General features: G+C 45.2%; 1 protein-coding gene and 1 non-coding gene across 2 annotated transcripts; both read left to right on the top strand.

The window, feature by feature from the left end:
* The first annotated feature begins 4236 nt into the window (after nt 1-4236).
* Nucleotides 4237-13830, top strand: LOC136400315 (uncharacterized). Its single transcript, XM_066376747.1, has 3 exons — nt 4237-5855; nt 9054-9128; nt 10321-13830. The coding sequence occupies exons 1-3, from the start codon at nt 5173-5175 to the stop codon at nt 10580-10582; spliced, it is 1020 nt and encodes a 339-aa protein (XP_066232844.1). The 5' UTR covers nt 4237-5172; the 3' UTR covers nt 10583-13830.
* Nucleotides 6316-6400, top strand: TRNAR-UCU (transfer RNA arginine (anticodon UCU)). The gene is given in 2 exon segments: nt 6316-6352; nt 6365-6400. It is a non-coding gene; the product is annotated as a tRNA-Arg (tRNA).
* Nucleotides 13831-13954: the final 124 nt, after the last annotated feature.

Here is a 13954-nt window from a genome sequence, read left to right as displayed (position 1 = left end):
GGTGTGGGCGAGTTCTGGGAGCACCGCCGCAGGGGTTCTAGTCCCAGATGAGTGAGGCCCTCCCCCCAACATGGCCTTAGCTTCCTCGAAAGGACCGAGCACCTTAGCAGCAGTCGGGGAAAGGGGCTGTCTACCTGACATCTTGAAGATATATGTATAAAATGCATGGGATGGGTCATTTCAAGGGGAAAGTGGGCAATAACCAAAGAAGAGTAAAAGAAAGAGCATGCCGGTCGGCTTCCATGTCCTCCAAATGACCCTTTTAGACACTGTGCATTGGACTGCTCAGCCTCTACCATTTTCCAGCCTGCCGTGTTCTTACACCCCACCCCCGCAGTCTGTGTGCTCACCCCTGCCCAGCATTTCTTGGGAACAAGTTGCCCCTAGGTTCTGTAGACCTCTCCAAATGCATCCTTCCTTCCTAATTACCGCTCAGGATGTGATCTCTCTCTCCCCCTGGAAGTCCCATACCACTGCATCTGTCTCACTTGGAAACCGGTATACCTTGCATCACAATTATGTACCAGTCATCTTTTCTATTAGGCTGGAAGCCAGGCAGGCACATGCCTTTTTTCTTTGTATGTCAACTAGACCTTCAATTACTGCTTGCTGAGGAGATGAAGAAGTCATAGGAAAATACCAAGTACAAGTTAATTGGGATGTAACTGTCTCCCTGACCCGACACACTATCCCCTACATTAATTACTCCAAAGCATCCCAAATCATTCCAAAACAAACTAGTAGCTCTCATTATCTATTGCATTCAATCCACTCTCCTCACCTTGAATCAAGCCTGCCCCTACCCCCTTTGCCACATCTGACCTCAATCCTTTCTGGCCAACCTTATTTCCTTCATCCCAACTGTACTAACATAAGGATCTGCTTGTCCCTCTTTTCTATCTTAATGTCTAAATTTATTCATCCTGGAAAATTTCCTTTTCCCTCCCCTATTCCTATATTGCCACTTTAGTATTGGCTTAGCTGAATGTCGGCACTATTTTTTTTTAATGTCTAAAAAGGCCATCATTTAAACACTGCAAATTAATTTTGCCTGGCAAGAGACGAGTCTTCATAAGTCCTTTAGGGGTGGACTACACCTTTGTTTTGGAAAACTATATGGTTGGAGATGGATGAAAATAAGAATCCACCTAAGGTTCTTCAGATGAGAATTGTGAGGAAATCATGAAGCTGAACGTAGATGCTTTCAGTCTGAGAAGCCAAGTGTTCTGTTTGGTAGCAGACATGATGTCTACAGTCAAGTAGGAGTGGGGTAGGGAGGTGGAGAACATTTCTTGTGTTGCAACAAATTGAGCCAATGTTGCATCTGAATTTTGATTTGTTCCTGCAGGATGTGGGATTTTTTTATTGAGAGTTGCTTGCTAATAACAGCAAAATGTTGTTACCACCTGCCATTTTGCAATGATTAATTCCTGTAATCCTCACAATTTCTGGATTTTTCAGATGAGGAAAAGAAGGCTCAGAGAAGTTAAGGATCCTGTCTGGTAAATAAGAGGCAGGGCCAAGATCTGAACACCAGGAGTCTGACTCTACAGCCTGTGCTCCTGACCTCTACTACAAGAATCTTTGCTTTTTAAAAATCTCATCCTTTAAAATAATTGGAGGGCAGGTATGTTTTATAATTAGCATAGTAGTAAGTGCTTATTATTTGGGAGTATAACCTCAAAAACATTTTACTGGTATGGTTGTCTAATCACATTTTGCTTTTTCATATGCTATCTTGCATTATTCGTTGATTGCTTCATATTCATAGATTATATTTTTCCTAAAGAATTTGAAGTTTCCTTGAATCGTGTCTTAAACTTCCATTCTGTCTCCCACAGTAGGCCTAACTGTATCCTCCTTAAATACTCACTGAATTGAATTAAACTGTTACTCCTACTTCTCCCTCTGGAACAAAGCAAAGCTAATGAAAATACATTTATAACAGTATCGTAGATCTTCTGGGGAAGGCTGAAGCTGCTTCTAAGCACTGCAAATAAAAAAACATCATATATCTTTGAAATAATTCTGCTGTACAAACATGAAAAGTGTTATTGTAGACTCCCAGAGGTGTATAATGTATTTGAACTTTAAAACCAAAATGAAGCAGTGTTTAATTTAGAGTTTGCTGTCCAGGGAACTCAAACTGCAGCTAAGCAGAGATTAGCCCGATCATAGGTGGTGCTAGTCCATGCTTTGGCTCCCTCTGTTGGCAGAAAAGAAGCGGTAATTTTTTTACTTGGAATGCTTGATTCCGGTTGTATAATGGCTGCAGTTTACTGTATGTACTACCTGAGAAAATTCAACTCTCAGAGTGAGCAAAGAGGAAGACAAAACCTACTAACTAGATCTTTCTCCGCAGATGGCAACTAAATACACATTTTCATGACTTTTACATGCTAACATTGCCGCCTCAGAAGCCAGACTCCTTATAACTGCTTTTGTCAGAGAACACATGCAGCCCTTGTTCTGCTGTGTCTTTCCCAATCTTCTAATTGTAGGGTGTGAAAAGTACAACCTTGGTTGCTCACAGAGTTCGTCACACAAGCCTGGTTTTCCCACATTGTCTGCTGACCCTGCACCTTGGTAATGTTTTCCAAGACATAAGGAGTTTGGTCTCAAATAATGATAGTGTAGTAAGGTACCAAAAAGCTGCAAAATTAATATTGATATTCTAGGAGGAAAGGTCAGGCTTTCAGTCCCGTCTTTCCTTTGGGGAGGGGAGGGAGAAGAATGTAGAAGTTTCTGGCTTGCAAGAACAATGGGTCATTTAGTTCTAACTATAGAATAAAGGTTAACTAAGGAACTTCTTTTACCTTTTTTTTATTATTATTCATTTTTAGAGAGGAGAGAGAGAGGGAGAGAGAGAAACAGAGAGAGGGGGGAGGAGCTGGAAGCATCAACTCCCATATGTGCCTTGACCAGGCAAGTCCAGCGTTTTGAACTGGCGACCTCAGCATTTCCAGGTCGACGTTTTATCCATTGTGCCACCACAGGTCAGGCCTTACTTTTCAATAAGAGACAGAATTTACATACCTCCCTTCCTGGAATCTGGAGAGTAACATACCTCTAGGCAAAGGAGGAAAGATGAACCCTGAAAGATTGTAAATAACTTTGATTGTATTACCTTGAAAGTCTTAATGTTTCTGTGTATCCCCTAAACAAATGTTATAAGCTTGTGTCATGATGTCATGCTTCCCATCCAACCTGTGTGATCAAGGGTATATAACCAGCCCCTGAGATGTATTTGGGACACACGATTTGGGTCTGCAAATGCCTTGTGTCAGCCATATGGAGCCGGCATATTTAATAAATCTCCTCCTTTAATAAAACTCTTCAAAACTCATCTGGGCCTGACCAGGCGGTGGCGCAGTGGATGGAGCATCGGACTGGGATGCGGAGGGCCCAGGTTTGAGACCCTGAGGTCGCCAGCTTGAGTGCGGGCTCGTCTGGTTTGAGCGGAGCTTACCGGCTTGTACCTGGGGTCGCTGGCTTGAGTGGGGGGTTGCTCGGTCTGCTGAAGGCCACAGTCAAGGCACATATGAGAGAGCAATCCATGAACAACTGAGGTGTTGCAACGAAAAACTGATGATTGATGCTTCTCATCTTTCTCCCTTCCTGTCTGTCTGTTCCTATCTGTCTTCTCTCTGACTCTGTCTCTGTAAAAAAAAACCCAAAAACTCATCTGCGCTTGGTATCTCTACGTAAACCCACTGAAGTGAGGTACGGTACTTTTCAGAATCTGGGGTACGGTACTTTACAACAATAGGAATCAAATATCTAAAATTCTGTTTGATTCAGTAAGTGTAATTAAGGACACACATACTGTAAAGCCAGGAGCCACCATTGTGGCCATTCACATGCAGGTTCGCATTAGATTCGGACAGATAGTAATGAAACAACGGAGCCAAGAAGTGGTGGGCCATTTAATCCTAGCTTGCACCTGGTGGACAAGTAAAAACACACACTGGGCTCCAAAACCCACTCACTCAGTGCTCACAAAGCTACTGACTTATCCGAGTTTCCTAGAATCAAAGGTCTCTAGCTCACCAGACTTATTCACCTCTGTTCCCCATCTCCTTCTCCCTGCACAGACTCTGCACAAACTGGCTTCTCTCTCAGCATTCTGCCATCTTGTCTGCCTCTCCTGGCCTCCTCCATGTGGCCTTTCTCTGCTCTCTGCTGTCTCCTCTAATGCTAATCTCAGGAACTGAGAGAGCAAGCTCCCGGTCTGCCCCATTTTATAGTGTAGAAATCTAAACCTTTAATCCAATATACAGATAAGGAAGTCTCTGATACAAAAAGTCACTTATCTGAGGCATAATGGGATTCCTCATAAGAGCGCACCACCCCATATCATGCAACAGTCAAGGGTGTGGGGAAAAGCTTAGTCTTAAAACTAAGCCTTAGGCTATAATAACTTTGCCGGTTTACAGCCTGTCTCCCACACCCAATGCAAACTATAAGCAAGCAAACATTTATATCACATTTACAAACTTATTTTACCAACATCAAGGAACTTTATTGATATTATGGTGGAATGAAACAGACAGGCCTGGCTCCAATCGGATCCCTGCCACTTACTGTTTGGAGAGGCAATTGACCAAAGGCCCTTTCCTATCATTGCACATTTTGCAATGAGCAACTTTGAGGGATGAGGGAATATCTCCCAATGGGACAAAGAGCAGGTTTGCTTATTGCTTGCTGTATAATAGTGGGTTCCCCAAGCTTAGCATTTCTCTCCTGTAATGCAACCCATTGTATGTGCAAGCATACACCTGGGCCCATCTGCTTGGTTTCTGTGAGAACTGAGTTCAGGGAACGAACACAAACATGTTGACACTCTGGCTACTGCTTTTGTCTAAGTCTTTTATCTCTGACCCAGTAGTTGTGTGTATTCTGTCAGCATCCATGAAATGTGACAAGCTGACATGTTAGCCTGCAAGAAGGGTAAAATAAAATCTGATTCTTCACAGTTCTTGACACTTACTAGTTTCTGCCTATGCCATATATTGAACCTGTTTTGGCGACAGTTTCCGTTTTTTATAAATTGGACAATAGTACCTGCTCACATTGTGGGGTTAAATTAAATAAGAATGCCTCGATACCTAGAGGGCACAAGGATCTTCTTGGGAGCTCCCTTTCCCTCTTTAGAACACTGGGGCTGATTTGATGCCTGATGGTGCTGACTGGGAGGAAAGGCGTGGACCACAGAGTAGTAGGCTGTGGCTGATCCTGGTTCGGTGCAGAAGTGGGCGGTGGACCAGGCTGCAGAAAGCGCAGAACTGCAGCTCCGCATTTCTACGCAGGCGGGGCTCCGAAACCGGTAAACTGATTGGAGCGGGAGGCCAGGGGTTTTCGTCCTGTAGCAGTGGTTTCGTAACAACCACGCTGTTTTCATTTAGCTTGTCTATTTCAAGTGGCTCCAGGGTAGTACTGATGGGGATTCCTAGTGCAATGAAGAGACACCCCCACCCCTTGGAAATCACGCGCCTGATTCGTGGCGACCCCGCCATTCGGAGCAGGCCGCCCGCCATCCCTGGGGAACCCCGCGGTCGCCCGCACACGCACGCTCCTGGCGCCCCCACGCGCGCAGTCACCCTCACGGCTGCCTCGTGCTCCGGAAACGCGGGCCCCGGATGGCTGCGGGACGCCCAGCCGAACCCCCGACGGATGCTGCAGCGCGGGGCGCGTCGCCCCCCTCAGGCCACCAGAGCCCGGATGCCTCAGAAATTCGGCTCTGGGTCTGTGGGGAGCGAAATGCAACCCAAACCCCGTTTTACCGAGCGCCGCGCAAATAAACACAAGCACGCACACAGACGTCGCCGCACCGGGGCTTGGTCGCGGGCGGCCAGGTAAGAGCCTGGGACCCGCGCAGGGCCGCCGCTCGGGATCGGCCGCTAAAAGGTGCGACGTAAGTGCCCGGCGTTACCGGCTCGGCGCAACGGCCGGCCCGGGGCCTGCAGCGCCGGGGCGAGAGACCCGGTAGGCGGGGCGCTCGGGCAGGAAGGGAGCCGCGGAGGAAGACGCGGGCGTGATTTGTCCTGCGCGGCCGGAGACCAGGCTGCTGCCCTCGGACCGACCTGCGGGACCCGGCGGGCTAGCGGACGCTCTTCGCTCGCGGGGCGCGCCGGCCTCGTAGAGTGGCGGCCGCCGGGGGAGGTCTGATGCCTGAGGCCCGCGTCTGGTGGCGGCTGCCCGGACTGGCAGTGGCCTGGCCTGGGCGATACAGGCGAGCAGCTTATGGGTGTTGGAAAAGGCGCGGAGCCGTTGCCTCTGGCCTAATATAGCAGATGCGCGGAGGCTCCAACAGGTGGCTCCGTGGCGCAATGGATAGCGCATTGGACTTCTAGAGGCTGAAGGCATTCAAAGGTTCCGGGTTCGAGTCCCGGCGGAGTCGTAGTGTTTTCCCCTCGCAATATTTTCCATCCTGTCATTTCTCTCCTTTTCCTGAACCATTGACTTCGCTTCCCGTTGACTGATCTGTCTTTCCCCTCTGCACCCGGTTCCTGCGGCCCTTTTACCTCCAGTTCGCCGCGCGGGTGCCGCAGCGCCCCGCGGCCCTGGTGGTGTCTCAGGGCCTGGGCACAGCCGGCTCGGAGTCTGCTCCGGGAACTGGGAAGAGGAGCCCTGGGCGGCGGAACGAGGCCTCGCGGGCGCGGGGGAGGCCTGGGTCTCGCGTGCTCCGGGGGAACTGCCCCCACCTCCCACGCGTCATACGGTCTTGCCCGGAGCGCGACTGTGGCCGCTGGGGAGGGGACGGGAGAACGCGTCGGCTCCCTGGGCTGCGCCGCGCCGGCTGACCGCGCCTCCCGCTCGGAGCGCTGCAGAATTGTCACCAGAATCTCCCGGGGGACCCAGTCAGAAATGCAGATTTCTGAGCGTCACTCCAGGACTGTAATTCAGTCAATCAGAGGCGGGGTCTGGAATCTGAATTTCTGATAAAAATGCCACCACTCCATGATTCCCGTGCAGAGGTCCGAGGTCCACTCCGCCTGTCAGCTCCTTCAGGCAGCTGTTGCCAACCATCTTGTACTTCTTCTGACAGCTCATAGCTTTGCACAAGATTAGGATTCCACCTCACTACATGGGAATAAATTAATTAGTGAGTGGAATTTTAAAAATTCATTGCAACAAACAAACTTAACTTGTGCAAAAAATATGTAAAAAATAAAAAATTTTTAGAAAAGGTACAGGGAAAAGTAAACATCCTTGTCCTGTATTCCAGTGGTCCCCAACCTTTTTTGGGCCACGGACCAGTTTAATGTCAGAAAATATTTTCATGGACGGATAAATGCGCAAAATAAAATTATGCGACCGGCGTAAAAACTGTGGTATTTTTAAATATAATTGTCGAATTTACGAGACAAGCGTCAAGAGTGAGTCTTAGAAAGATGTAACAGAGGGAATCTGGTCATTTAAAAAAAATAAAACATCGTTCAGACTTAGATATAAATAAAACGGAAATAATGTAAGTTATTTATTCTTTCTCTGCAGACCGGTACCAAATGGGCCATGGACTGGTACCATCCATGGCCCCGGGATTTGGAGACCACTGCTGTATTCCGGTCTTGCAATTCTATGAGCCATTAGTGAAGAATTTCTTGGAAATATTTTTAGACTTTATGTACATGTCATCATTTTTATATCTGGTGTCTCGCTGTTTGTTTTTTTATGTCAGCGAGGCAGGTGATTCACATTGGTAGTATACTGTACTTGCTCAGGTAGAGCTGCCTTGTTCCACTGTACCTATGTAGCATAGAGATTTAACAGCCCCCAAATAGTTTGGCATTTAGGCATCCACTATTTTCCTATTATAAACAATGCTTCAGTGAACATCCTTGCTATTACATTATTGTATACAAGTGCAAATATATTCCTAGAAGTTGAATTGCTGGGACAAAGGTTTATTTGTGCGTTCTTTGATAGGTATTGCCAAATGTACCATTTTACTCTCACCAGCAATGTGTGAGAGTGCCCCTTTCCCCACAGCCCACATGTTATCGTACAGGTGGAAAAGGATTTCTGGTTATACAGTTGTCCCTCGCCATATCGCAGTTCGCTTTTCACAATCTCAATGTATCACAGATTTTTAAATTGTATATATCTAATTTTGTATCGCGGATTTTTTTGCCAAACCGCGGGATTTTGCGATATATAGTTGTTTTTATATATTTATTATTTTAATTACTTTTGCAGTAAAATAAGCATTTTCTAGCCTAAAAAGTTGAAAACAATGTAAAAAACATTGAAAATATTAAAACATTAAAAGAATATTAAATCGAAATAAAATACATAGAAAATGTTTAAGAGCATAGGAAGTGTTTAGTGAGAGTGTGGGAAAGGTTAATAACAGTGTGGAGAGGGTTTATAAAGCCTTAAAATATATGTAAATAATAAAATAAATATAAGGTCACTACTTCATGGATTTTTGCCTGTCGCGGGGGGTTCTGGAACCTAACCCCTGCGATAGACACGGGACCTCTGTACCTCTTTACAGTATAATTGCAGCAGACACCATGTCTGAAGGTTATGTACACCATGTTAAAGAGTGTGAATTTTAACCTGACCAGGTGGTGGCGCAGTGGATGGAGCGTCGGACTGGGACGCTAAGGACCCAGGTTCAAAACCCCGATGTCGCGGGCTTGAGTGTGGGTTCATCTGGTTTGAATGGGGCTCAGCAGCTTGGGCCCGGAGTCCCTGGCTTGAGCAAGGGGTCACTTGCTCTGCTGTGGCCCTGGTTGGGGCACATGTGGGAAAGAGTTCAATGAACAACTGGGGTGCTACGGTGAGGAATTGATGCTTCTCATCTCTCTCCCTTCCTGTCTGTCCCTATTTGTCCCTCTGTTTCTCTCTGTCTCTGTCACCAAAAAACTAACTAAATAAATAAATAAACATCGGCTGTTCTTTGCTAAACTATACACAACACATAATTAAAATAAAAAAAAAGAGTGTGGACTTTACCCTAAAGGCAATGGAAAACCACTGAGTACCTTTTAGGTGGGAAGCAGTGTGTTTAGCTGTGTCAACTTGTATCATCCCTCTGGCTGCAGTGTGGATCCCAGGCTGGAATGGCACAAGAACACCAGAGGCCGGAATACCAGTCCAGGGCTGTTGGAGTCACTTAGGTAAGAAAATGAGGGCTGAAACTGGGGAGGTGGTTTTGGGAGACATATAAGTATACATTGGAGACATATCAAGGGCGGTTGATTTGATAGGACTTAATTGATAAATTAAGGGGTATATAGAGGAGAGGGAGGGAAAGGTAAGAAAGGCTTTTCATTTCCAATTAGAGCAGATGGGTGGATGCTAAAATCGTCACTAAGACAACGAAGGAGGGAGAAGTGGGTTTGGGAAAACTTCAGTACAGGTACAGATTTGCCTGTACTTAAGGTCTCTGTGGAACGTCCTGTAGAAGATGTATAGTGGCAGTTGGATATGCAATGCCAAGCATATAGTAAGCTCTCACATTTATTTATTGATTGAAAGAACTAAAGGAAGGTAGGTATGTGGAAAGAGAGGGTAGGGAAAGAAGAGAAGGCAGAGCTCAGGAGACCAATCTAGGCTTGAGATTTAAAATTCATTAGCCTACAGCCCTGGCAGGGTAGCTCATTTGATTAGAGCATTGTCCCAATATGCCAAGGTTCTGAGTCAGAGCACATACAAGAAGCAACCGATGAATGCACAACTAAGTGGAACAACAGATCTATGTCTCTCTCTCTCTCTTTCTCCCCTCCTCCATTTCTCTCTGTCTTCCTCCCTTCCCTTCACTCTCTAAAATCAATAAAAATAATTTTTTAAGAATCATTATCCTACAGATGTGCAGGGAGAGCGTAGAGTGAGAAGAGATGACAGTTGAGGACAGAAATCCAGAACAGACATTTGAAGGCTAGGCAAAGATGGGGTCCTCAAAGAGACCAGAGAGTAGCCAGAGAGGTGGGAGGAAAACCAGCAGAAAGTGTGACCTCCAAGAACCCATGGAGCACATTTCCTCTACAAAAGGGAGCCGAGAGGAAAAGGGAAATGTCTCACATTTTTCTAAACATCTACTTTATGCCAGCAACTTTATTTAACACTTGCCAATTTAATTATTTCCCAGATCCTAAAAAGTATGAATTGCCCTCATTGCACAGATGAGAAAATTATGGTGCAGATATGTTATGGGAGTAAAGGGAAAGGATTAGCTTCAGAGTGATGGGGAAATGCCTGCTGGTCCGTGGCAAGGAATAAGAGGACAAAGATGAAAGCATGAAGGTGGGGAAGCAGAAGTTGAAGGTGCTTATGTTTCAGGACCTGTTTTCTTTGTGCTCTCTTTTACAGCTTGGCCTCACACATCCAGAAGGCCAGGAGGATGCTGACAAAGTGGGAGCTGCCCAAGGGTAGAGATGTTCCCACCTTAATGCCGCTTGTGGCCACTACTGACTCTAAAGACCAGTGGCTAGGAGTGGTTTCATTTCCGCTTCCTGCTGTTCTTGGCCTTTCTAGAGCACAACAGTATTTAAAAAATATAACCTCCCCGCCTGACCAGGCAGTGGCGCAGTGGATAGAGTGTCGGACTGGGATGCGGAAGACCCAGGTTTGAGACCCCGAGGTTGCCAGCTTGAGCACGGGCTCATCTGGTTTGAGCAAGGGGTTACTCAGTCTGTTGAAGGCCTGTGGTTAAGGCACATATGAGAAAGCAATCGATGAACAACTAGGGTTTCAGGCTTATTTTTGTTACTGGTTTTTAAATCTCCAGCTTTCAGTGCCAAAGAGGCCATGCTTAGGCAGGTGGTCACCCCCAGAAAATACATTGCAGTAAAAGAGAGAAGAAAAATATAGAGCCTCATTAACCTTCAATTTGATCTTTATTTTTTGAGTATTGGCTTAGTGCAAGGAATCATGTTGGAAACACAAAGATAAATGAGATCAATTGCATCCTAGTGAGGGACAGTGCCATGGACTGGTGATGCCATTAATTAGGATTGGCTCTGGCTATGAATGACAGGAAACAAAATAACACTGTATTTGGCAAGACAGAGGTTTCTTTTCTCTCATGTGAAAGTCCAGAGAATGGCCACTACTTCATCATGAGAGATCTGGGCTTTTATTATTTCCTCCTCAAAATTCAGCTCCCACCTCATGTTCCAATGTGATTGCTTCTGCCTCTGCTCTCAGGTCAACACCAGTTAGTGAGGAGAAGGTAAAAGGACAGAGCCCCACTCTAAACTCACCCTTCTTTGAAGGACACATTCCAAAAGTTGCACATACTTTCACTCGCATCCCATGAAAAGGTGGGAATCATAGCTCCCCCCTGCCCCCTCCCCAGGTGGCCACATTCCCAGTTAAAAATCATGTGCTTTGTAACTATAAAGAAAGGGGGAAAGTTCAGCAGTTGCTGCTGGTGATGCTGAAAGAGCTTTGCAGATGGTTATAGTGCAAGGTCAAAATAAGATTGTGGTAAAAAGTTATACCTATTAGCTCGGTGACCTTAGGCAGGTTACTTACCCTCTGTGCCCGAGTTTCTTCACTTATAAAGTGAGGATAATAGTAGCTCCTACCTGGTAGGTTTACCTAAGCTTACCTAAATTGTTGTATATGTATATAATACATGTATGTTTCATATGTACATAAAACAGTTACATAAAAGTACAGTATTTGTAAGTCCTTAGAACATTATCTGACAGTAAGTTCTATATAGGTGTTTGTTAAATACAAGTAAAAATAAGCACAGTAAAATGGGGATTTTGTGAGGAAATGTGGACTGTCAGCTCTGTGATGCCTGGGAAGACCTATTCCTTCCCTGGGCACCCAGCACCAAGCAGTGTTGGGTGCTGGGTGCGTTCAGAGTAGATGCTCAAAATATTGGTCTCTGAATAGGCCTGAAAGATCCCTAGTGTTTTGTTAGGTGGGGTGGAGGCAAGGAAAATATATTAGGTGGAGTTAACCAAATGAACAAAGACATAAATAGTGAAAACTCACTGTATATGGCACAGTTCTATGCTGGCATGCACAGAACTCGGTATGTTGACTGACAATATCAAATAGTTTGGTTTGGCCGAAATTTATCAATTGGCTCCAGGCAGAAAAAGTCCCTGCTTTGCAAATCTGCGAAGGAGGTTGTAATTGGAAGGAAGAGTAGCCAGTGGGAAAGCACCACTCACATACTAGATAGAAGAGCACCCTGACTGTAGGACTCTCAGGTAAGCCACAGAGAACTCATCTTCCCCATCCATCACCCCCTGCCTTTCATAGAAAGGCCCCAAGTCCAATTTCCCACCTTGTTTGGAAGAGGACCGCAGGCTTGCCCCCAATATGGCAAGGGTGACTACACATGGTTTCTGACCTCCTAATACAACCACCTTGCTCACTTGTAAAAATGCAGCCCTGTGAATATTGTGGGCTCACGTCAATCTGGTAACTCCCCTTTCCTTAAGAGGGCCTACCACGAAGGGGGAATGTGGGGGTAGGACTTCCTAATACTGTGTTGAGCCCAGCTTTTAGTGCCACACTGTGTGGGTTGTTATGGTTTTATAGCAATTTTTATGCTATACTATTTAAACTGAAGAAAAATTTCAATTGTTATGTGTAAGGTGTAGGCGTGTTCAGGGAAGTGTTTTGGACCTTCCAGATCTGCTTAGCTGCCAGCTGAATACCACTCGTTCAGTATCATGTAGAGCAGTGGTTTTCAACTGCTGGTCTGCAGACCTGTGCTGATCCACCAGAAATTTCATGCTGGTTCGCCCAAGTTAACCACCCTGGTGTTTTATGAAGGTTACAGGCCGGCTGAATACCACTAATTCAGTATCATGACTAAGCTGTGACCCACCAAATCATGATACAACCAAAACTGGATAATTTGAGTCAGAGTTTTGGGGTGACCTGTTATGCGGTGATAACTGGAACAAAGATGCACTGTGAACCACCAATTACCTGAGCCTAAAACAGATTTTGCCTTTCTCATGGTTTTCAGGGAGTATTTACTACTTTATTGTACTTACCTTTCCCATTTCAGGGATTTCCCAGTGTTACCTAATTTCACATTTCATAGTTCATTTTGAGATATTTCATTTCTGATCTGCTTATGACACTTAATTACAAGTCATGCTATTGACTCCACTTCTTGGAAACTATTAATAATTGGAAGCATTCCTCCTTTACTTTTAAATCTGGAAACGTCTTCATTTTTAAATTGTGTAGTAAGGCAACTTTTACATTTAAATTAGATGCTTTGGGTATTGGCTACCTAGAAAGCATTTTAAAAATTTTAACCCTTACTGAAAACTTCCAATAAAATGTTAGCGGTAGTTATTCTGAACAAGTTATCTTTGCTCTAGACTGTATTAAAATTTTTTTCTATATGAGCATGTTTTCCTCAAACCTCCTATTTCTAAGAGTGGGATCCCAAGAATTTATCCCAAAACCTTACTCAAGGTTCTACTGAACTTTTCCATATAGCTTCTCTCTCTGCCTATCCCTTTTCCTTTTCTTAAAAACCCTGCCATTGGACAGGCAAGTATTGGCTTTTATCTGACATCCTTGTTATGGGGAGGACCAATGGGACATTTTCTCAGGTCTTTTAATTTTACAGAGAGGCAAAGGGAGGAAGAGCAGGAAGCATCAACTCCCCATATGTGCTTTGACCAGGCAAGCCCAGGGTTTCAAACCGGCAACCTCAACATTCCAGGTCGACGCTTTTATCCACTGCGTCACCACAGGTCAGGCAAGAAATGATTTTTGTGTTAGATGCAGGAAAGCTCAGGGCCCGCGTTTATTAAGTTTCACAGACTTGTTTTATTAACTTTCACCCTGGCTTCATCTAATTTCTTCTATCCCCACTTTTTTCCTAATTTCCTCACTTAAAAAACTAGCTGTTGCCTAACCTGGGATGGCTCAGTGAATAGGGCTTCTTTCCTCTCCCCTTTCTCTCTCTCTCCCCTCAAAACTACTAAATAATCTTTAAAAAACCAAAACA

Source organism: Saccopteryx leptura, chromosome 3 (genome assembly GCF_036850995.1).
Source record: "Saccopteryx leptura isolate mSacLep1 chromosome 3, mSacLep1_pri_phased_curated, whole genome shotgun sequence".
Classification (NCBI taxonomy): Eukaryota; Metazoa; Chordata; class Mammalia; order Chiroptera; family Emballonuridae; genus Saccopteryx; species Saccopteryx leptura.
This window is presented reverse-complemented; position numbering and strand designations above follow the sequence as displayed.

Coding starts and splice junctions, on each gene's coding strand:
- LOC136400315 (XM_066376747.1), top strand. CDS start 5,173: ATGCCTGATGGTGCTGACTGGGAGGAAAGGCGTGGACCACAGAGTAGT. Junction 5,856..9,053: donor GCTTGGTCGCGGGCGGCCAG/GTAAGAGCCTGG, acceptor CTCTGGCTGCAG/TGTGGATCCCAGGCTGGAAT. Junction 9,129..10,320: donor GGGCTGTTGGAGTCACTTAG/GTAAGAAAATGA, acceptor TCTCTTTTACAG/CTTGGCCTCACACATCCAGA.